The sequence below is a fragment of the Larimichthys crocea genome, chromosome XIII, assembly GCF_000972845.2.
Source record: "Larimichthys crocea isolate SSNF chromosome XIII, L_crocea_2.0, whole genome shotgun sequence".
Taxonomy (NCBI): domain Eukaryota; kingdom Metazoa; phylum Chordata; class Actinopteri; family Sciaenidae; genus Larimichthys; species Larimichthys crocea.
In genome coordinates, this window is record NC_040023.1 from 22,136,073 (window position 1) to 22,159,746 (window position 23,674).

General features: G+C 41.1%; 1 protein-coding gene across 6 annotated transcripts in view; it reads left to right on the forward strand.

The window, feature by feature from the left end:
• The window catches only part of triob (trio Rho guanine nucleotide exchange factor b), a 103,473-nt gene that overhangs the window by 76,864 nt on the left and 2,935 nt on the right, over nucleotides 1-23,674 (forward strand). For 5 of the 6 annotated variants that reach the window (XM_027287387.1, XM_027287385.1, XM_019271698.2 and 2 more), the window contains 25 exons: nucleotides 67-166; nucleotides 2,794-3,046; nucleotides 10,996-11,282; nucleotides 11,383-11,553; nucleotides 12,825-12,920; nucleotides 13,395-13,543; nucleotides 13,722-13,788; nucleotides 13,902-14,005; nucleotides 14,111-14,180; nucleotides 14,279-14,368; nucleotides 14,474-14,566; nucleotides 14,668-14,718; nucleotides 14,881-14,958; nucleotides 15,252-15,443; nucleotides 16,427-16,604; nucleotides 16,779-17,680; nucleotides 18,697-18,947; nucleotides 19,055-19,184; nucleotides 19,294-19,321; nucleotides 19,537-19,699; nucleotides 19,886-20,007; nucleotides 20,204-20,282; nucleotides 22,396-22,596; nucleotides 22,717-22,855; nucleotides 23,413-23,599. In XM_027287387.1, coding sequence (XP_027143188.1) covers nucleotides 67-166; nucleotides 2,794-3,046; nucleotides 10,996-11,282; nucleotides 11,383-11,553; nucleotides 12,825-12,920; nucleotides 13,395-13,543; nucleotides 13,722-13,788; nucleotides 13,902-14,005; nucleotides 14,111-14,180; nucleotides 14,279-14,368; nucleotides 14,474-14,566; nucleotides 14,668-14,718; nucleotides 14,881-14,958; nucleotides 15,252-15,443; nucleotides 16,427-16,604; nucleotides 16,779-17,680; nucleotides 18,697-18,947; nucleotides 19,055-19,184; nucleotides 19,294-19,321; nucleotides 19,537-19,699; nucleotides 19,886-20,007; nucleotides 20,204-20,282; nucleotides 22,396-22,596; nucleotides 22,717-22,855; nucleotides 23,413-23,599 — 4,181 coding nt within the window. Of the gene's footprint in view, nucleotides 1-66; nucleotides 167-2,793; nucleotides 3,047-10,995; nucleotides 11,283-11,382; nucleotides 11,554-12,824; nucleotides 12,921-13,394; nucleotides 13,544-13,721; nucleotides 13,789-13,901; nucleotides 14,006-14,110; nucleotides 14,181-14,278; nucleotides 14,369-14,473; nucleotides 14,567-14,667; nucleotides 14,719-14,880; nucleotides 14,959-15,251; nucleotides 15,444-16,426; nucleotides 16,605-16,778; nucleotides 17,681-18,696; nucleotides 18,948-19,054; nucleotides 19,185-19,293; nucleotides 19,322-19,536; nucleotides 19,700-19,885; nucleotides 20,008-20,203; nucleotides 20,283-22,395; nucleotides 22,597-22,716; nucleotides 22,856-23,412; nucleotides 23,600-23,674 lie in introns of those variants that run through there. The other variant, XM_019271700.2, reaches the window with a different exon arrangement.

A 23,674-nucleotide genomic window follows, 5' to 3' on the forward strand; every position in this document is an offset into this window, starting at 1 on the left:
ATAAATGATTATTAATAATATTAATAATAATGGAATGACTGTAATTATAATAATGTCTGCCTGCAGGGATGGAGAGGAGCTGGACAGCCAGGGAGACGCCAGCAGCCAACCGGATACCATCTCCATCGCCTCACGCACTTCCCAGAACACACTGGACAGTGATAAGGTAGGAACACACACACTCACACACATATTTATCTCGGCATTCTTTATCCCAATAATGTACATAAGAGATACGTAAAATAGTGCTAGTATTACTGTTTTGTTTTATTTTTGTAATTTATATATTAAATATGGTGCATGCATGGTGTAATATATTACATTACACCATGCAGTTCATTCAGTCAGGATGTAGCCTCTCAGTCATTGGTCCATGTCATGTCATCACACAGTGACATGATGTTTGAAAGCTGAAACCTAGTGAGATGCAGGCAACTCTCCTCAAGTTGTTTCCTGTGAAAGTGTTTGGTTCTGTGACGAGGAAGAAACAGACCATCTGACAGAGTTTTAAAGCTGTGTGTGTGTGTGAGAGAGAGTCTTAGCTCACTAGGAACAGGCACAGTCGGTTGTGGTTATATCTGGTAATAGCAGCACAGAAGGCTTGTCCTCCTACGCTCAGTATGAGCAACTGTAAAGCTAACGTGCACACACACACCAGCACACATAACTGCAAAATAGTTCCATACCTTTACATCATACTAATTATAAACTGTAGCAGTGGACTCTTATATGAGGTTATCATTTTCACACTTGAATTAGACATTCCCCAGCTCTGCCTCATTCAGTTACAATAAATAAAATTTGCTTAGTGTGATTACTGTCGCTGTTTAGTTAACTGTCAGCACGAAGCTCAGCTCTGTGGTTGTTTCATGTAACAAACACAAACAGTAAAGGTGAGGAAGTGAACATGAATTAATTTGTAATTATTTCCTCAGTTAGACAAATTTCCATGTTTTAAGATTCAAATCATTATAGTAACACATGCAAGTATACATTTTTCGTTCCAGTCTCACTTTTTAAATGCCCCTCTCTGTCTCTCTGTGAGGCCTCTGTGAGAACTCTCATTCAAGCGACAGTGACAGTGGTGTTTTTGTGTTAGTGTGTGCCCATGTTCCTGTGTGTGTTTCTGCTTTAGTGGCTGACTTGTGTGTCAGCAGCTTCAGCCTCCCACGCTCTCTTCAAAGAGGATGCTCGTCTGTATGCCAGACAGGAGAGTCTATCGATCGCACACTTTGCTTCAAACGTAGAAAAATTCGGGCAAACCACAGTGGGTTTTTCATTCTAATTTGGAGATGTGTTTTTATTTGTTGATGAATGGACACTAGTGAGCTAAAGTGTTGCAACATTTGTTTAAAGACCAGGATGGATTAATTGCTCCGCTCCAGGGAAGAGACACACAACAGGGAATCATTTAACCTTCAATAGTGTGATTGTGAGCACCCACAGAGGAGCGCTGTTGACGGCAGTAACTTTTTTTTTTTTCTGGCATTTGGATATTCTAATGGATCAGGATTGTAACTATCTGTGGCTATTTTTTTAGGGGAAATATCAAAAATAATATTTTACTATTTACCAGACAACTGATGATCTCGAGTGAGCATCTTCTCTTTGTGATTTAGGACAATTTTAGTGTACCTCAGTAGAAATTAGACGTTGGTTGAGTTTTGCCGCTCTTTGGGATTTCTCTCACAATGAGAGAGTGGAAAACAATGGAGAGGTTGGAGGACAGGAGCTCACATCCCATTTCTCAGCTCCTCAGCTCTCTGGCTTTACCACACTACCAAAGGGTATGTTGCAAATAATGTGCTTCTTTAAACGTGATTAAGTGCATCTATTCTAGTGGTAGAGGACATGTGAAACGTACAAATTTCAACACTATGAATGGAACACATGTTCAATTCAAGCAGCTGTTGAAATGCTGAAATGTGTGAATGATTTTAGTCTGCTGGGTATGTGGCCATTATTAACTATATGACTAATAGCATATGTTGATGTTAGAACTTAAGAACTTGAACATGAAGTTTAGTTAGGTCTATTACTATGTATAACAGAGGAGATGAGGTACATGTTATTGGGCCTTTGTGGTATTAATTTGCATTTATTGTGTTCAGTAAAGGCAATTAATTTGAATGATGCCCAACACAATCATAAATTGTGCTTTTGTATTTTATATATGTACAGTAACTGAATTTGTGCACCCTCTGGTGTACTGTTGCTTTATGTCTTTCACCTGTGAGCACAAAACACTTTTATTAGAGATCCAAACATTAATAGCTGCATTTTCTGTCAACAGTGAGCAAAATGACTAATTTCACCTTGTTTCACCTCTATCTAATGTTGCCTTTCTTTTCATAGACACTCTGGTGATCAGAGTCAGAGTGACGTTGTGTTAGCATGAGTCACCGATCGTCAGCGCATGTACACTTTACTTTACAGTGTTGTTGACAAAGGATGTTGTGTGGGAATATTAGTTTTTTGTTCTGAGAGCCAATTCATTCCATTTAGTGATGTCAGAAAGGATTTTACTGAATGATCATACAACATACATGCATAGGATTCAAACTCAGAAAGCAATAGTTTACTCCTATACATATGCTTAATATGCTTACTGTATTTAGTTTCACATTTTTGTTTAGTAACTTCTTAGGTGTAGTTTAACTCACATTGTGTCCCGTGGAGACTGCGTGCAAACATTTAAACAGTAGATCATCTGATTTAGATTATCTGTTAATATTTGTTCATAGATAAACAACAAGAGATTTTTACTGACATCACTTCTGTCCTCTATTTCAGCTGTCCGGTGGCTGTGAGTTGACAGTGGTGATCCATGACTTCATGGCCAGTAACGGCGGCAGCACTGGGGAGCTGACGGTACGCCGAGGCCAGACTGTGGAAGTTCTGGAGCGACTCCACGACAAGCCTGACTGGTGCCTCGTGCGGACCACAGATCGCTCTCCAGCCCAGGAGGGCATTGTACCCTGCTCCATGCTCTGTATCGCTCACTCCAGGTCTTCCATGGAGATGGAGGGGCTCTTTAACCACAAAGGTAGGAAGATTTTCATATCCATACTGGCAGGTGGACTGAAAGCTATTTTCTCATATTAAGGCACATCTGGACACTTCATAACGTTAGCACAGCTATTTGGATGTATTTCATGTTTGGAAACAACAACAGTGACCTGCAGAATCTTGTTATCTCACCTAACAACTGTCACATCCATGCACATATGGACCCTCAAAACATTTGGGAAGCTAATAGGATATATTTTTTGTTTGCAAACATAGCACTGGTGACTTCATTTCTCAACGAACAGCTGCCTGGGAAAGCACGTTTCTAAGTGTTGCTATGCAACTGTAGAAAGCCCGCTTGAAGCACAGCTCTCTTTTAATTATCTTAAAATAATGTCGACCTTTGAATTGCCAGCACCGTTAACATTTACAGGTCTTATTACTGTCAGAAACCCTTATTTTGTTATTTTATTTTTAACACACAGCAGCATGCACCTCCATTGTAACAAATATAAAATATTTAACAACCTCATGAGGGTTTAATCCTGGAAGAATCTGCATTTGTTGTTGTGCCCAAAGGATCTTATTAAGACGAGTCAGTGATGTGGTTCCCAGGGTTATTTCCACAGCCTGTGTGTGCGTGCATGTGCTAACATCACACACAGTAACAGAAATATTGTTGAATCATGTCCTAACAGAAAATTAAATCATAATTGCCAACAGATTATCATAATGGAATTCAACTTGAAATACAAATCTGGCCACCTTGTTGAAAATGTTAGTTCATGATGATATCAATTGCATGACAACTGTTTCTTGTTTTCCTTTTATATGCTCATCATTAAAAGTCAATCTGGGGTTGAGATCAAATACTCCATGAGCATGTACAGTATTTAATTCAAGTTATCTGACTGCTATTTTAGTCCTGGGAGCTGACTCAGATATTCTTGTTGTGGTGGCGGTTTCTTTATCCAGTAGGTGTGGATCATGTCGGATCTGCTACTGTGATGGTGACTGATGCTTCCATTGTTTCCTGCACTAAGCATCAGTTCATTGTAGGATGCAATGACATCTGCTGTCTCACTATCTGGCATCTCACTAAGCCTATGAAATCTGAGCTTGGACATTTATCTCATGCTTGCACCTGGGCCACGTAAGGTGTCTTATCTCAAATTCTACATAGATTGACAAATATTTACAGTGTGTACTGCCTATGTAACAGTCTGCCTGTATTTACATACAGTGCAGACTATATTTATATATTTTTCATGTGACAAAAACTTAGAATTCATAATCTGACCAGTATTACGGTACTAAACAAAGAATAGATAACAAGCTTTACTTTTACAGACCTGACCCTCATTTGACATTTGAGTTATGAGCTGCTGTCATCGCTCCTTTACAGAAGTTTCTGCTTGTGCCTTTCGCTCTTTAATCTGAAAGGTTGGGTGAAAGCTGTACTGCTTGTTTCTATGGTAATATCGCATACAAATATTTTGCTGGCAGCCTCTTTGTAGTCAATATGAAAAAAGTCTGCATTTGAGTTTAAAATTATCGAATTCTTGGACTGTGCGCTTTGGAACCAGATTCACTAGTACAAAACAGAAAGAAGGGTAGAATTTCTCTGCTACTTATTTTTACACTGCTGCTTCACTGAAGCTCTTGTTTTTATCTGGCTTTCCTTGGTCCCTTGGTTGCACCTAACCTTTTCTCACTGTTTGTATCTGTGTGTTTGGGTGGCCAGAGGGAGTGTTGAAAAGGAGCCTCTCACTGCAGGGGTTGCTGTAAAAAAAAAAAGAAAAAAAAAAGGCTGTTGCTGAGGAGGAGGACAAGGATGACAAAAAAAAACCCTGTCTCTGCTACTTTGTCAGCCTTTTGTGTTTACTGACCAACCATGTAGGCCACTTTGTCCAAAGTTGCGGAAGTGTGGCGGTTCAGGGGATGATTGGTCTCTGGGAAATCTCCCTCTTTCCTGCGGTGTCTCACAACCAGGAATAATTGACGGTTGGAAGCCAATGTCTCTGTCTGGAATAACAGAATAGAATAGAATTGAATGGTTCACACACAAGGGCTAGGATAAGACTGGCTTGCAAAGTGTATAGTTGGCAGCTGGTTTTCTGCTCTGATTATAGGATGTTTTATTGTGAAATAACAGTAGTTCACATCTATTGTGTGTGTGTGTGTGTGTGTGTGTGTGCGTGTGTGTGTGTGTGTGTTCTAAATGTCTAATCAAGTCCTGTTTTGTTCAATTAGCTCCTGAAACCTGTTCAAACCTACACATTCCTGTTTAATCACATTTAGGGCACATTTACCTTCACACACATTTTTCAGTTGACTGGAATTCCCCCATCTACTAAAACAGGCAGGTTGACTCTCTGAGTGAAATAAATACAAAGGTACAAACTTAATAGCAGTGGTATTTATAAAAGCACTAATAAGGAGCAGAAAGTAAGTGCAGGCGTACGTACACGTGTTCGTACAGGAAAAAGTGTGTTTAGAGCCCACTGAGACACACAAACACGCACTCACAGTTAAACAGGGAGGTCTTTGTGCATCCGGCCAGAATGTCAGACAAAGTGACTATGTAGGAAAACAGAGTGCTGAAAATATATATATAGTAGTAGTTGCAAAACTCGGATCCTTGAAAACCTCCGCTGAAGATTCTGAATTGAAGAAAAACAATCTGACATTTGTAACTAACCACTGAATATGACAGATTTTTTTTCACTGAGCATTTTGCTGCTCACTTCTCTTGGATTTCATAACCAAGTCTATATTTGTTCTGAGCATACTGCACAACTTGTATGCATCCAAAGGCCTGTAAAATATGCACCCGCCCACACAAACTGAGTGGGTGCTTCTACAAAGGGTAATACGGTAGATGTGCTGCATGTTTACAGACATCCCCTTGGAACAGGAGAAGCACAGTAGTGGCCTGCCCAATATCCTCACAGCAGCCCACTCATGAGAGAGGGAGGGAAGGAGATGCAGAGAGAAAACATCCTACTCTTTAATGCTGCATTTGACTTTTTCTCTTTCCACACACTGGACTTTACACTTTCTCTTGCTGGAATTTCTGCGACGTAGTTACTGCGGAATACTTTTAACTAGACTATCTGTTTGCACAGACCTTCAGAGTCAGTTGTCATACCTTCGGTGATGCTGTGAGGGAATATTTCGAGTCACAATCCCAAAGGCTTGATATTTGGCTGACATGGCCCGTGGAATCGAGTCTCTAGTGTCTCTAAACCCATTTTTCTCCATGGATTCAGCACAGGGCAGAAACTCTGACAACTGCAAGTTCTGGCTACTGGACCTGGGTATGTGTTTCGATTATGTGTAATGAACAAGGAAAGATGTAATGTGTAGGAGACAAGTCATTTTCTTTCCTCTGCTTATGTAAACATACATATTTCTATATCAGGGTAGGTTTTAATTGATAAAACCCATGCCCATGCTACCAGAGTTTGATATACCTCTGAAAAACTCTGATTGATAAAACATGTCTTTAAAATTCTGTGTTTGGTTGTCATGTAGAGAGAGATAATTGCAATTTCTGCTTTTTTAATTCAGTGCAGTGGAAAAAGACAGGAAAGTGAAGAAAGATAAATTACATGAGTTCTTCTAGTTTACCAATTTGATGTTATTGTTCATCTTGTCATGTTGAAGATGTGAAGAAAAGATAATAATAAAATCAGAGTGAGGCTACACAAATACAATTACTGTGCACAGTCTTTCTTTGTTGTAGATTCTACATCAGATCCTTTCAGATGGGTTTTTAATGCGGAGGGCTTTCACAAATCAAGTGTGGATTAGTTTGTGGCATTATGGCTGTGAAAGTAATTTGGTGAATGCACTGTTATGTGATGAGATATTAAATCTACTAAAATCACATTGACAAGATTATATCTTTGAGCTTATCTGTGTGTCGGGCCAGGCAGGTGCTGCACAGATGGGCAGAGGGTGTCATTGTAGACCCCGTAGAGAAAAGAAAATAATGAGGTTGAATAGAATACAACAGGAAAATGAGGCTTCTCACATAACCAGTCTTTTTTCTGTTGAATGCTTCCACACTTGTCTGCATTATACAGTCTAATAAAGCTTTAAATGCGTGATATCAGACTATTTTTACCAGAATGTGTCACGGATGGTTTCTAAACACTCCCATATCTCGAATCCCAACTACACGCCCTCACTAACTATGGCTGTTGGTGGCACGCCCTCTCCAGCATTGTCTACATATTTACAGATGGGCTCGCCAAACCCCCTGGAGCTTTCCCACACCCTGCACCTCCTCCCCTAAAAAGCTTGTCTCCAACCACACCGACTGATGTTTGTATGCGTCTGTGTGTTTGTATCTCTTCTACTGGGGAAGATAAGACCACACGAAAGATGCTCCCATGGTGACACCTCTGGAATCCCAGGCATGCTTCTGTGGAGCTGCACAGACTTTCGGGATCACTCCAGTTGTACAGCAGCCCCTCCCCTCCTTCCTATTCTGAGACATGGGCACACACACAAAGTTGTAAATCTAGCATGTTCTTTTGCAGTAGCCTGAATAAGCAGTGCCTGAGTTATGGCAGCTTGTAGATTAATTAGCAATGTAGTGGAGTGCATCTGGTGGACTCTCTGTGGGTCTCTTCTCAGGAATATCAGCCCACAGAGTTAAACTGGGTGGAAGTTATTATTAGAAGCTTGAATGCAAATCTGATTTTCCCTTGTATGCCGAGTATCAGTGCTGACTTGTGTGTGTTTAAGCAGAAGGTGAAGTTAAATGATCTTTTATAAGGTTTGAGCATCTGTAGATGCATGTACTGCACTGTATATGTACAAGATACACAAGTGTGTGGCCCCAATAATCATCACAGCTGTCTCAGTAGCATGATGCTCTACTGAGTCTACTGAAGAATTAACCACCAGGGAGACGCCTTTGATGAAAAATTTCTCACAGGTGCCAGTTTATTAATTGGGTCAGGATAACAAACATATTACTATTGACTATAATTATGTTTCTTGCAACTTAGTGGCATTCTGTCAGTTTTTTTGTTTTGCTGTGGCAGGATTTAAAAATCTTCTTAAGAATTGTATCTTACGGAGGACAAACTCTCAGCTAGAATCACCCCTGCAAACAAACATGTGTCCCATTTCCCATGAGCGCAAGCCTGACCAGCTGTTTCTGAGGTGTCTCTACAATGAAAGACGCCGTGCAGGGCAAAGGTCATGGGTCATGTCCTCTCTGTGTGTATGTGCGTCTCAAGGGTTATTTTCTACTGAGGAGGAATGTGTCAAGGCTTCTGACCCCATGTTTCAAACATTTACACCCCTGTTAGCACGTCCTCTTCAGTCTAATCGGAGCATGTAGATAGACTGGATGCTTAGCTAACTGTCAAAGTGTGAATCTTCTAGTCAAAGGACAGGATTTCAGGGGGGGCAAAAGTGCTACATTATCCATCTCCCAGTTATTACTGAATTTATATTTAAGTTTTACATCCATTTATTCACATTTTATATTTCACCAGGGAGATTTATTCTCTGCTAGAGAGAATTTATGACATTCCAACCTTGTGGAATTCATATTTGAATACTGGCAGTTTATTGACGCAGCATTACAACCATGAGAACAAAGGCACCATCTCTCACCCAGAAAACCAATTGGTGTGAATTTACAGAGTGAAATATGTGTCTGCTTAACTTGCCCTGCAGCCTCTGATGTAAAAGCTTTGATTTACTTGCTAACAACATGGTTCCATGTTAGGTTGTGACCCTAGAGTGACTCTGGTTTGTCTGTGTCTGGCTCCCTAGTTCATTCCCTTTCAAAGTACAACTTGCCACCTGAGTGTTGCATTACAGTATGTAAACGAGTAGGTGCCTTTTGTGATTCTCAAATGTCCACTTATAGTAATTTACCAAACATATTTAGGACTTTAAAACCCGAATTATTCAAATGCATAATCAGCACCTGTATATTCATATTTTTTGTACGACTAGAGTTTTAAATAACTGGTGTTGTAACTGAAGTAACAATATACAGAACTCATAAAGAAAGGTTTTAATAGTCCTTAGAGACCAACAATAGTAAATTCTAAGGTATTCTGTGTCATCAGAATTGCAGCTTTAAAAGCTCCGTGTTCCTACCCATGACTAAAACATTCCAGGGCAGTATCGTAACGAACAGTTGTGACTCTGGTTTTCATTTGGTACTGCAGGGGAGATGGCAGAGGCAGGTAAATCACACAGCTCCCCTAAAATGTATTTATTCTGTACTAAACAGTGAGGTTGTGTGTAAATATTAGTGCCAACAAAAGGGATTATCTTCCATCAACTTGCCCCCAAGCAAGATGTACAACCCCCATACCTATCTTTAAATATGCCCCTTGGGAGGAATTTATAGATATCCAGAGCAGTTCAAGCTCTCCCTTCCCTATGAGATGGAACGGTATCCATCTGATTTTTTTGTGTGGCAAAAAATGAATTGCAGGATGAAAACTGGATAAAAAAGATGTGTTCTCTCATGCAATGCCTTGACACATTCACATTATCATTGGCTTGACTCACAGCAAAGAAAATCTTGCATAAAGCAGCTTAGGTCCTGCTGAATCAAAAAAAGATCCGAGCTATGATACTAGATGACCTGGACTTTGTCAAAGTGAGGTGGTGATGGGGGTCTCAGAGAAGATGTGTTTGTTGTAGCAGCGCCTGATGTGGGAGATGCTTCTGGGAACAGTGCTTTCTTTTCCCCTTGCATGCGATGTGCGAACACATGCTTCGTATCAGGGCAGCACAGTAAAAATAAGTCTCCCAGAGGCTAAATGACTGACACGCATGTTCACATGCAGATGCATTCATTCAGGGAGGGAAGGCAGAATTACCACACCTGCCATTCATAAGAGCCATTGAACTTGGTCACGTGGTGTAATCTTTAGCAGCTGCATCTTTTTAATCACTTGAACAACGTTTTACTCTTTAGCTGCTGCACAGTATCCTTAAATATCATCTAGTCTTGTATTCACTGTTAATATGTTTCTCAAAAACATTAAACAAGCTCATTGTTTCTGACATTTCTACATTTCGCTTTGAAGCTCAACAAGTTGCAACATGATGTTATGCAATGGGAGGAGAGCATCGTCCTTGAATCACCCCCAGCCCCCATATAGAGATAGTTTTGCTAATCTGCACATAGAGAACATCTTCTGAGATGAACTCGAGCAGCTTGGTTCATTTCTGCACCAAGAGAGAGAGAGTGATAGAAAACATCAGTTTAGGAGTGTATTCAGAGGCTTTGTTCAAAACTTCTCCTCATTCTTGGTTGACTGACAAAGTTCTTTATCATATCTAGGAATTTTTCCCCTTGCTCTCTTGTGCTGGTAGGAGAGCAATACTCTTAAATCATCCTGTTACCTTTTGTTGAACTGTGAAGTCTTACAAGAGGTGAAAGGTCTTGTCCAGGGAATGATTTGTGTGGTGTCAGAATTGGGGTCATGTTGCACATTGAGATACCACACAAAGAAATCCAACTTTGACCCCAAAGCTCTTTGGGCAGTTTTATTTCTTCATTCTGTAGCATGCGGCAGCATTTTTGATAATGATAAAGGCAACTGATGAGGGGATGTCAGAGTAATGGAGGAGATTGTCAAGTTAAAGGTATGAAGGAAAACAGAAGGGACTGGGCAGACAGGTTTGACCAACAGGATATATGTTTGAAGTATTCAGACAAAGCCTCAAGCATCCCTTTATCCTGTTTTATTTTCTCATTGCTCCATTACCAGTCGAAGAGGAGCTTTCCTCCTACATATTCCCCAAGGAGCCACCATCACAGTGAGGAGCCAGCCTGCCTACTGCTCATAATGCATACAAACATTGCACAAACAAACAAATAAATGTATAGGCATTTTTTAATCATGGCAACCATGTTATCCTTTGACATGCTTTCCTCAAGGTTTAATATCATTATCAACCTTCTCTTTCCTTTCTCCCTCTCACCCTTAGACACCTTGTCTGTATCCAGTAATGATGCCCTACAACCAGGCTCTAGCCAAACCCTCGGTCCTCACAGCTCACCAGGCCCAAAACGCCCTGGAAACACATTAAGGAAGTGGCTGACGAGCCCCGTACGGCGGCTCAGTTCCGGCAAAGCAGATGGCCATGTAAAGAAGCTCGCCCACAAGCACAAGAAGCACCGTGATGGCACAAGGAAGAACATGGACACAATGCATGGCTCACAGAAGGACTCTGATGACAGTGCCGCCACGCCACAGGATGAGACCCTGGAGGAAGTAAGAAGCAGTTGACCCTGTCCAGAACAATCAAAGACACGGTTTTGGTTCTGACCTACCAGCTGACAGCTCGTTCTTGTCCTTCTCGCTCTCTCTCTAGCGTATGCGTAATGAGGGGCTGAGCAGTGGTACCCTGTCCAAGTCTTCCTCATCAGGTATGCAGAGCTGTGGTGAGGAGGAAGGAGAGGAGGGTGCCGACGCTGTCCCCCTACCTCCCCCAATGGCCATTCAGCAACACAGCCTGCTGCAGCCTGACTCCCAAGATGACAAGGTGGGTCACACAGGACGATCTAAATAAGACACATACATAACTATAGACGGTCACAGATACTGGTATGGTATGACAGAAAGCACAATGAACAGTACCACCCAAGACAAATAAAGGCTTGTATTTAGGCTTAACCACAACAAAATAGATTTATGTGTTATGTTTTATTTTAAATAGCCACACATGGAACACAAACAAAGATACTGTGTGTATTAATTGCACATGTAAAAATAAGTTAAGCATGACACAGACAGTGCAGATACACAAAATAAACTGCTCTTCACGGGAAGATTCCAGCTGAAGCTTTTTAACTTGAACTTATAAATCTCTGTTCTTTTCAAAATTGAAAAGTTTCTAGAATAATTTAGCATTATTATTCATTTAAGCAGCGAGATTTTGGTGTTTGGTTCATATAGAGGTGTTAAATATCACTTTGCATTCACACAGAGCTTACAGTAACAACTAAACTTTTACTTTGACACTAATAACTTTCCTTTCTTTTCTCTTATTTTCTTGATGGTTGCATGTTCCTTCCTTCAGCATTACGTTGATTTCTGTTCTGCTTCTCTTCTTTCCCAGTTTCCCTATCTCTCCATGTAAAACCACTTCATCATCTCACTTTGGATCCTTCTTTATTTCACTTTTTTCTTGCATTTTTGTGCTCTTTCTTTCACCAACTAAATGCCATTCCCTTGAAGTGTAATCGTTCTACTGTTGCTGAAGTGAATACTCCATTCACATGTTGCTGCAGTGGCGAGGTGTTTGTGGGACTAAATGGTGAATTTCCATTAAGTCTGGTTTTGAACAGGGGATCCTTTTAAAACTTTGCCTGCCACTGTGCCTCAGACTGGGCTCTGTTGCAGAGGCAAACTTTCTCTCAAATGGAGTATTAAGCAACACTGTTTGCTGTATATAACTTGTTTGACCAATCGTAGTGCCCATGCTTGAAGAGCAGTCCAATCCCAGAGCTTGCCCTTGACCTAAACCCACCTCATAACCTCTGTTTCCCTAAGACCAGCCTGTAACTGGCTCCAACTTGGCCCCCAATTAACCCTTTTATCAGGGAGATCACACTCACCAAGTCCATATTTGGACATGTGGAATATCGGGGTCCAAACTCAACAATGGTGAGCTTGATCACATACACGGTAGTAGCCACTGAGAATGTATGACTCCAGTACGCATGCAGCACTGCCAAGTTTTACATTTGTTATGTTTTTCACACCTTTACCCTTAACTTTATTTCTTCCATTCTCTCTCTCTCTCTTTTTCAGTCTGCATCCCGTCTGTCTGCTCGTCCCAACAGTTCAGAGACACCCAGTGCTGCTGAACTGGTCAGTGCCATCGAAGAGCTGGTGAAGAGCAAGATGGTGAGATAGAAATGATAAACAAAAACTCACACGTACATGCAAATGTGGCACATTTGAGCACAGAACAATTCTGATTGATTCATGCAAATTCACACACAAAAATGTACACACACACACACACACACACACACACACACACACACTTGGTGTTGTTGACAGAGAATGGCATCATGGCCTACTATTCATCTGTCAGGACTGTGACTCACTGTGCCAGCTGTCCACTGTTCCAGCAAATGGGTATTGCACTCAAATGGCCCAGCACATGCATGCCCACTGGCCAACATACAGTAGAGTACAGATGTATACTAAAATAATATTACAATTTCCTCTGGTTTTATTTTGATCCTTGTTAAATAACTAAAACATGCTGTCAAAAAGACAAGATCACGTACGGTAAACTCTCTCTGTTTTTTTCACTTCTGTGACAGTTCTTTCTTTCTACTTCTTCATTCCTCTGTCCTTCTTTTTCCTCAGTCACTGGAGGATCGTCCCAGCTCTCTGTCAGTAGAACAGGGCGACAGTAGCTCTCCCTCCCTCAACCCCTCCGACAACTCCCTCCTCTCCTCCTCTTCACCCATCGATGAGGTGGACGAGCGCAAGTCTGGCTTCCTCAAGAGGAGACAGTGAGTTACATGCCTTCGTCTCGTTAGTGTTTTGATAAACAAAAGCTGCTCGAGTTCAATCAGTTAATCATGTTTGTCTGCATTCGTGTGCTTATATGGAACCTTTCTGATGGCCATCCACAGCTGAGTGCATTACATTTGTATTACATGATGACAATTTCTGTTTTGTGTCTCTCAGTTATGTGCTTCTGGAGCTTGTGGAGACTGAGAGGGACTACGTCAGAGATCTGGGATCAGTGGTGGAGGTAAAAAAAAGGAAAAAGAAAAAGATATATATTTTAACATCAGTTTTCTCAGATTGTTTTTTAATCCATGTTTGCTGTAAGTTTTATAAATGAGTCGACTTTTTTCCCCTCAGGGCTACATGAGCAGGATGAAAGAGGAAGGAGTTCCAGATGACATGAGGGGAAAAGACAAGATGGTCTTTGGAAACATCCATCAGATCTATGATTGGCACAAAGAGTATGCTTGCAGTCTTCTTCAGTCAACAAGCCCTATAAATTCCCAGTTTTTAAAGTTGTTGTAATGTTCTCTGACTGGTTAAATCATCTCTTATTTGGTCCGCAGTTTTTTCCTGGGAGAGCTTGAAAAGTGTTTAGAGGATCCTGACAGGCTGGCTCCTTTATTCATCAAACAGGTGAGAATACTGTTCATCAAGTACGTCTTACTGAATTTTAAAAGAGGAAGGTTTACATTTTTTTCTCACCTTTTCTTCTGGTTTTGTTCAAATTCCAGGAGCGGAGACTCCACATGTACATCGTGTACTGCCAGAACAAACCTAAATCTGAGCACATTGTGTCAGAGTACATTGACACTTACTTTGAAGTAAGATTGTTAAATCAGTTTACACCTTATAGATTGTTCTCAATGTTGTATTGTCCAGGTGATTAGAGTTTCCATGAGTTAATAACATTTTTTATCATCCATCAGGACCTAAAGCAGCGATTGGGCCACAGATTGCAGATCACTGACCTGCTCATTAAACCTGTCCAGCGTATAATGAAGTACCAGTTATTGCTTAAGGTAAATCTTCCATAGTATGTCTTACTTTGCATGCTGCATTTAAGCTAAGGAAAAGTACTATTCATATCATACATATATGATACATTTGAAATCTTTCACAGGATCTTTTTAAAATTTCCAAGAAGGCTGGAGCGGATACGACTGAACTGGAGGTAATGTGATGATTTCAGCTCAACCTTTCTTAAAGTGATGACGTTCAATAGTCTGTTGTGTTTGCTACTGTGTGATTACCTGAGCTACACATGACAAAACTTGCATGTATCAATTGTTTTTTATTTGGCTCACATGCACATTCCTCTCATGTTGTTCTATAGAAAGCTGTTGAGGTGATGTGTGTCGTCCCCAAGCGCTGCAATGACATGATGAATGTTGGGCGCCTTCAGGGTTTTGAAGTAAGACTCCCTTTTATCTTCTCAGACATTGTGTGTGCTTGGATAGCTGTGCTATTTTAAATAAGATTGGAATGTAAATAGTTTATACCCTGCAGAAATCAATTTCTAATTTCAGTCATCTGCCACTAGGTGTCAGTGTGCTCTTATTTTTGGAGATATGTATTACGTAGATAGTTTGTGTGAAATTAGACATAGTTTTTGTTTTTTGGTTTATTCATAGAAGACCATGCTGTCCTCCACTGTCCTGGTCCTTTTTCTGATTTTCATTCCCTCTGCTCTGTCTGTTTCTTCAGGGTAAAATTGTAGCACAGGGCAGATTGCTCCTCCAAGACACTTTCATGGTGTCAGATCAAGATGGAGGACTTCTGTCCAGGATGAAAGAGAGGAGAGTCTTCTTGTTTGAGCAGATCGTCATCTTCAGCGAGCCCCTTGACAAAAAGAAGGGCTTCTCCACTCCTGGCTACCTCTTTAAGAACAGCATAAAGGTTAGTGCAGCTCAGTAAAACTGTAGACATACTGCGGTCAGAGCAAAATGTAAGCTTTAATCTTTAATCTTTAATTGTAAACAATTAAAAAAAAACAATTTAATTACACAATCTACAGAGTATATGTCCATGTAGCTTCTCAGTCAAGAAGCCAATGTCAAGCTACTTTTATTCATTTATTTATTTATGCATGTTTTTAAGGAAATGCAGAGAAACAAGGGCAACAACCAAAAAACAGAAAGAAAAAAAATGCATTAAAAGGGTCATAGAAATACTAGGGCTGTCAATTGATTAAAAAAAATTAACTAATTAATCAAAATCAGCAAAAATGAATTTATCAATAAATGTATCCATAAATTAATTTCATTTTTCTGAGACTGAAGCTTATAATGAATATGTATTTATGTAAAATGATCAAATTAATGTAGAATAAACACAGAGAAAGTATATTTAAATTAATTCATTTTATTGGCTTAAGGTGCACATATGCACAGTGCAAATAGAAAAAAGCCAGAATGAGAAAATATACTGACGAGTGCCACACTCCTGTAGTGTAGACTGGCGAGGTCCTGTGGAGGTAATTTCAGCAGGGTGTTTTGCTTTGAGGTGATATGTTAAAGTCGTGTTACTTCTGTGGAATTTAAATTCGGATTTGCAAACTGTGCAAATTGCCTTGTTTTTGTCCAACGAGCCGTCGGGCAACTTTTTAAAATGAAATGTTCCCCCTAAAAGTCCGTCCTTATCCATCTTTCCGCCATAGACTCTCCTTTAGTTAGGATAGATCATAAACATAATGACGCCGCACTGAGCAGGTTGGTCCGTTGCTGCGATACGTTTTTTAACGCGTTAATTTTGACAGCACTAAGAAATACATATATATATCTTATCCAATGTCAAACTTATTTTACAAATAAACAAAAGAGTTTCCCCTTTGCCATATTAAATTCGTACTTTCTTCCTCCTTTCCTGTCTTATCACTTTAGGTGAGCTGGCTGGGATTAGAAGAAAATGCGGACGACCCCTGCAAGTTTACACTCACGTCCAGATCATCTAGTGGTAACATGGAGAGGTACACCATCCATTCCACAAGCCCTGGAGTCAGTCAGGTCTGGGTCCACCAGGTCAGCCAGATACTGGAGAACCAGCGCAATTTCCTCAATGGTAAGAGCATTGCAAGTTTCACACCAAAATGATCTGAAGTCATTTAGTGGAAATGTGCACAAGTAGCATTATCTTAGCTAGATTATCCTAGAACCTATATTCTTGTAACTAAATAATCTATTTTCATTAGGTTTTTGCACAAATTTCATTTTGTGACATCCTCCTCTCCCACAGCTCTGACATCCCCCATAGAGTACCAGAGGAACCACGTGGGTGGTGGCGGGCCAGGCGGTCCACCCAGCAGTAGCAGCAGTAGTACTGGAGGCCTGCCAGGAGGCAGCAGCTCTAACAGTACCTCCAACATGGGAGGGGGAGGTGGCGGTGGCGGTGGCTCCGGAGGATCAGGGAGCAGCTCTTCCTCTTTGTGCGGCCCTCGCTCCCGACCCTCCCGCATTCCCCAGCCATCCTCACGCCTCCCCCAGCCCGTCCACCACCACCACCCCCCGGGCCCTGAGGGGCCCGACAGATCAGCAGGTATGTGGTCACCCTGCCACCCTCAGTCCCTCCCCTCTAACCCATACTCAGACAGCACCACAAATGGAGAGCTGTTAGCATCAGAGGTCCCTAAAATGAGGAGGCTGGATAGTCCTCATGGAAATAACAGTAATAACAGTAACAGGCCATCAGACAGCATGGAGGGCAGTGCCAGACCGGGTCTGGTGGGCTATGAAGAAACCCAGAAACACCAAACAACTGGTATACCACAGATGGCGGTGGCTCCTCTGAATTTGCCCCTAAAAAATTCTCGAGTTGGGACAGTTTCTCCTCTGATTTCACCTCAGTCCCCTGGAGGTGGAGGAGGAGTAGGAGGAAAGGAAGCATTTATCCCCTCCAGCCCAGCTCACAAAGGCAACTCTTTCTGGGCTATGGTCCCTGCTATGCCTCCCTCTCCCGCCAGTCGTCCTGGGTCCTTCTCCTATCCCAGTGACAGTGGTGGTGGCGGGGACTCTTTGGGCAGAGGAAGCCACGGAACACCCTCTCATCACCGCCACTCCACCCACAGTAAGGACATAGACCGCATGAGCACCTGCTCCTCCACCAGCGAGCAGTCCATACACTCCACCCAGAGCAATGGGGTAAGATGCTAAGTCGAGGCCCAGGTCTCAGTGAGGCTTCTGGCTAATCACTAGTCACTAACCCTACCCTCACTGACTGGCTGTCAGTCAGCCACCCTGCCGCTGGCTCTGAGAATGGCTTGTACATGGCAACGACTACTACACTGGAGATTAACGGCTATCTGAGTGCACTAACTTCACCGACAGTGTGTGTGAGAGAGAATCTTGTGGCTCTCTCAGAATGTACTAACAGTGTGGATCTGACTCATAGAGCAACTATCTGCTTTCTTAGACACTTTCCCTGAGCTTCAGTATGTGTTTGCTTCTCAACTGCAGCAAATAGACATTAACAGTTAGCAAATTATTTTAAAAGCACCTTTTCTCTTTGACCTCTTTCACTCATAGCTTCCAGGGGAATCTTCTCATGTGATAATAAGTGATCTCTGGTCAAATCTTTGTCACGGATGAGGAGCTCTTTCACATATTATATACCCTTTCCGTTTATCCTGTACACCATTTGCAATGGTTAGCCTTGAGACTACACCATCTGCTGTTTGCTTCACTTCAACCCGCTCTGTGTCTCTTCAAACTGATAGTTTCTTCTTCTTGGAAATTGTTTCTTTACTTTAACATTGCCCTGTCCTTGGAGACACAAAGTTCCTTATTGCAACATCTCTGACATGAGGACCATAAACTTCTGCTTTACAACTTTAGATCGTAACTTCTCTTTTCTTATAATAACTTGTCACTCATCACCCAACATAGACATAAACAATTGCTGTAATCATATCTCTGCAAGATTAAAAGACTTGTGCAACGTTTCCTTTGCTGCATGAATCAAGCACATTAGCAAGGCTATGTGTGTTCTACTGTCAATCAAACCACACATTTGATTGGTGTGAAGCTACTGACTTACACTTCTGTCGACACCCTTTGTAGTAATGATTGTGCATGTGTGTATTTCAATATATGAGAATGCATTTGTGTGCTTGTGCAGTCTGTTATGTGTAAAGTTGTGGAATATTTTTTTTAAACAGAGTGAAAGCAGTAGCAGCAGCAGTATGTCCACCATGTTGGTGACCCAGGACTATGTGGCAGTGAAGGAGGATGAGATCAGTGTGGTGCAGGGTGAGGTGGTCCAAATGCTGGCCAGCAACCAGCAAAACATGTTTCTGGTGTACCGGGCAGCCAATGAGCACTGCCCTGCCGCTGAGGGCTGGATCCCTGGCTTTGTATTAGGACACACCTCATCCTCCATCACACCCGAACACCCTGAAGGAACCATCAAGTAAGAATAAGAGATCTTCCCCCTGTACCTGAGACAAAACCAAGCACATGTAAATGTCAGAATTCATCATTTAACAGAATAATCACTTCTGGTCTTGTTTTCTTTAGAAAATCATTATCATGGCACACAGCTCTCCGTATCCGTCGAAAGTCTGAGAAAAGAGACAAAGAGGGCAGAAAGATGGAGAATGGCTACCGAAAGTCTCAGGATGGCCTGGCCAACAAAGTTTCTGTCAAGGTAGAGAGTGTGAAGACAAATTTTATTAATATAAAAAGTGTGTAAAAAGCTCTCTGTCCTTTGTAATTTATGCAAGAAATCTAAATTTATCCTTACATTGTTTTTACAGCTTCTAAATCCCAACTTCATCCATGATGGTATGTGCATATTGTTGCTGAGTGTTTGTGTGTGAAAATTCTAAAATGAATATAAAGAAAGAATGAACCCATAAACTTTAAACATCGATGTTTGAATTAGACATTTTTTTTACATTTTTTGTCACAGCGTCTTAATGTTTCGTAACTTTAAACATGTATAGAAAAATGTTTCAAGCTGATTCTGTTTCAGCATCACTTTCTCTCATCATCTCCAGCTCCTCCAGAGTTCCTCATACCTGTCAGCGATGTAGCATGTGAGAGCGGTGACAGCGTGACCCTGAGGTGTAAAGTGTGCGGTCGACCCCGGGCCACCGTCTCCTGGAGGGGACCCGACAACAGCACTCTCAGCAACAACGGGCACTACAGCATCACTTACAGGTGACAGCGTGTATCTTGACTTAATAGACCAAGTAGCAGTCTTTGTGATGGAAAGCATGAGGTTCACGGGATATAAAGCCTTAATACAAATATAAAATGCTGCTGTACATTTGGAATCAGGTATAATCAAATGGAGAAAACTTTAGGTTTAATGCTTTATCTCTTCTTCCTTCTCTTTTGTTACAGTGAGACAGAAGAGGCAGTTCTACGTGTCCTGGGAGTGTCTGTGGAGGACAGTGGTGTGTACACCTGTGTCGCCACAAATGTAGCAGGGTCTGTCACCTCCTCCGCCAGCCTCAGAGTCTCAGGTGAGAGTCTTGTAATGTTACAGGGTGAACCCTTTAAGTATTTATTTGCCAGTGAGCCACATGGATCTGTTCTGTAAAGCTGTTTACAGTAATTACAGTTATTTCAATCAAGCGAAGAAACAAAAAAGAAAAAGTCACACTTAAACTTAAGTTACTAGTTAGTCTACTGAATCAATAATGCGGTATGTATTTTCAGGAAGGCCCGATGATGGCAGTGAAGTCCTCTGGAAAACCAGCTTCGAGTCCCACTACACAGAAATCACTGAACTAGGACGGTAAGAATGTACCAAAAAAAAGACGTTAGATTCTCCCACTCCCACAGAACCTCTACTGTTTGACTTCCTCATGATGTTCTTCGACCACATCAAAGCTAATAAAGTCTCAATATTACGTAGAGTAGCACCAGTGACAGTAATAGTAGGAGTTAGAAGTGGTAAGTCGTATTCAGATGAGATGGAGTTGAAATTTCCTGTTAATCGACTACAAAAGCTGCTTTCTTGTGAAGTGCGTGTTCTTTCATTCATTCATTCAAACCTTTATTTAAACCTCAAGAATCGTTGAGGTTTAAAAATTTAAAGAACAATACTCAGCAAAAACTGCACACTGAGGTGAAGTGGTTTGAAATCCTCGTCTTTCCCTGAGGTAGTGAGAGTGTTGATCTTGAGAATGTTTTGTAGATAATTCCATTGTGTTTGCCCAAAATCTAAAGTACACAATAAATCCCACAGGATTTGAAGGATAGGACAGTGAGTAAAGCATGTATAATCCCCAACTGATTTTACCTGTTAAATCTCATCCAGGGAAATACAAACTGAGGAGATGTGAGGGAGAAGATTAAAGAATGGTTGTCACTATTTGAAGCAAGTGAAGCATCCACTGAAGGATGTGGAAATGTTTAAACAATCCTCAACATGCAATTGTGCCACACGATATTAAATTTGTGTTTATAGGCAAGGCAAGTTTATTTGTATAGCACAATTCGTACATAAGGCAATTCATATTGCTTTACAGAGGCAAGGAAAAACACTGGACATTAAGACAAGCAATAGCAATAGAAATAAAAAATAAAAAGGAGAAGAAAATTTAAGTAAAAACATCAGAATGTCATTTAAAATCATTAAAACAGCAAATTTGAAAACAATTTAAAACATTAGACGAATCACTGGATTATGATTAAAAATTCTTTAAAAATTCTTTAAAAGAGCTCAGCCATAAGCACGTGAAAAGAGAAATGTTTTTAACCTGGATTTAAAAGTGCTCAGAGTTGGGGCTGATTTCAGTCCTGCTGGTAGTTTGTTTCAGTTGTGAGCAGCATAACTGCTAAATACTGCTTTACCGTGTCTGGTTTGAACTCTGTGTTCCACTATCTGATCTAAGTCAGTAGATCTCAGAGCCCTACTGGGTCTATACTCTACTAACATTTCGTTTATGTATTGTGGGCCTAAACCATTCAGTGATTTGTAAACTAGTAGCAGAACTTTAAAATCTATTCTGTGGCTAACTGGGAGCCAGTGTTAAGACTTAAGAACTGGGGTGATGTGTTCTGATCTCTTTGTTCTGGTCAAAACTCGAGCTGCTGCGTTCTAAATGAGCTACAGCTGTTTGATACTTTTTTGGGGAAGTCCAGTCAAAAGACCATTACAGTAGTCAAGTTTACTGCAGATGAAAGCATGGATCAGTTTCTCCTGATCTGTTTGGGACATAAAGCCCCTAACTCTGGATATGTTCTTAAGTTGGTAGAAGGCTGTTTTGGTGACTGATTTTATGTGACTGGTCAGATCTAAGTCTATCAACACGCCAAGGTTTCGGACTCGGTCTTTAGTTTCTAGAGACAGTAACTCAAGGTGTTTACTGACAGCAACCCTCTTCTCTTTATTGCCAAAAACAATTACCTGTTTTTTCTTGATTTAATTTAAGAAAATTTTGGTTCATCCAATTTTTGACTTGCTCTAGACAGTTACACAATGACTCTATAAGACTGCAGTCATCTGGGGACAGCGAAAGATATATCTGTGTGACATCTGCATAACTATGATAGTTGACATTAGAATTCTGCAGAATTTGAATTCAGAATAGGCTGAACAAAAGGGGTCCAAGAACTGACCCCTGAGGAACCCCACATGTCATAGCCACTTGATCCGATTGATTACTTACAATGGTCACAAAATAACTCCGCTCCTCCAAGTAGGACCTGAACCATTCTATGACTGTTCCCCGGAGTCCTGCCCATGTTTCCAATCTGTTCAGCAGTGTGCTGTGATCCACAGTGTCAAACGCAGCACTGAGATCCAGCAGGACCAGAACTGATACTTTACCTGAGTCAGTGTTCAACCTTATGTCATTTAACACTCTCTATAGGTTAATCTAACCTTTGTTTCTGCTACACAGGGGCCGGTTCTCGGTGACCAAGCGGTGTGACCAGAGAGGGAGTAAAAGGACGGTTGCAGCAAAACACGTCAACAAGAAGCTGCTACGTCGGGAACAGGTGCTGCAGGAGATCAGACTCCTACAGTCTCTGGACCATCCCAACCTGGTTAAGCTGCTCGACACTTATGAGACAGCCAACAGCTACGTACTCGTACTAGAGATGTAAGTACAGCAGTGTTTCCATTTTGTGACTTTGCATTGTTTTAAAAATCTAAAAGTTTTCTCTCTTTATCAAAATAAAATAAAATAAAATAAAATAAAATTGTGCGTTTCCGTTTTCAGGGCAGACCAGGGACGTTTCCTGGACTACATAGTGAGCTGGGGCAACCTGACAGAGGAGAAGGTGGCTTTGTACCTCAGAGATATTCTTGAAGCTCTCCACTATCTGCACAGCTGGAGGATAGCACACCTTGATCTCAAAGTAAATGCATATTCTTACATCATTGCAGAGCTAAAGAACTAGCAGATTAATATATTCAAGCAACAGAAAATTGATTAGCAACTATTTTGATAATCAACAATTTCAGCAATTTATTTCATTATTAATTTTTTTAGAAAAAATGGTTCACAATTCTCCAGTTCCATCAGCAGGTGGGATTAAATGGGTTACATGTGAATATATTGAGGTTTTCTTTGCTTTCTTTTAATGCAAAATTAAGATCTTTTGATTTTGGTCTGTCAGTCAAACAAAACAGACACCACCCTAGTTTCTACGAGATTATACAAATCACTGTAAAGGAACATCTTTGATACAGAAACTGTATCACATGACGGTTTCCAGATGTTTTCTCCCCAGCGAGAAAGCAAGCTTAGCTTGCTGGTTTCCTCACCAGCTTGCTGGTTTCCACATGAGTGAATAAGTGCCCATGCATGATTTATTTCAGTATCAGACACAGGAAACCACTTAAAACAGGTGAATGTGAGTTTTGCTCTGTGAAAGATGCTCCTCTGGGTCTAATGTTTCTCCTCCTCTTGTAGCCTGAGAATATTGTGGTGGAACATGCGTCTTCCCAGCCAGTGATCAAGCTGACAGACTTTGGTGATGCCATTCAGCTGAACCCTCCCTCTTCCTACATTTATCCTCTCCTGGGAAGCCCAGAGTTCTCTGCTCCTGAGCTGGTCCTGGGTCAGCCTGCCTCACTGATGTCTGACCTCTGGAGCTTAGGTCTGTAACCAAGCATAAGTAGTTTGTAACTTACATATAACATCATAAGAAAGGTATTTTGATTTGTATTTTGCT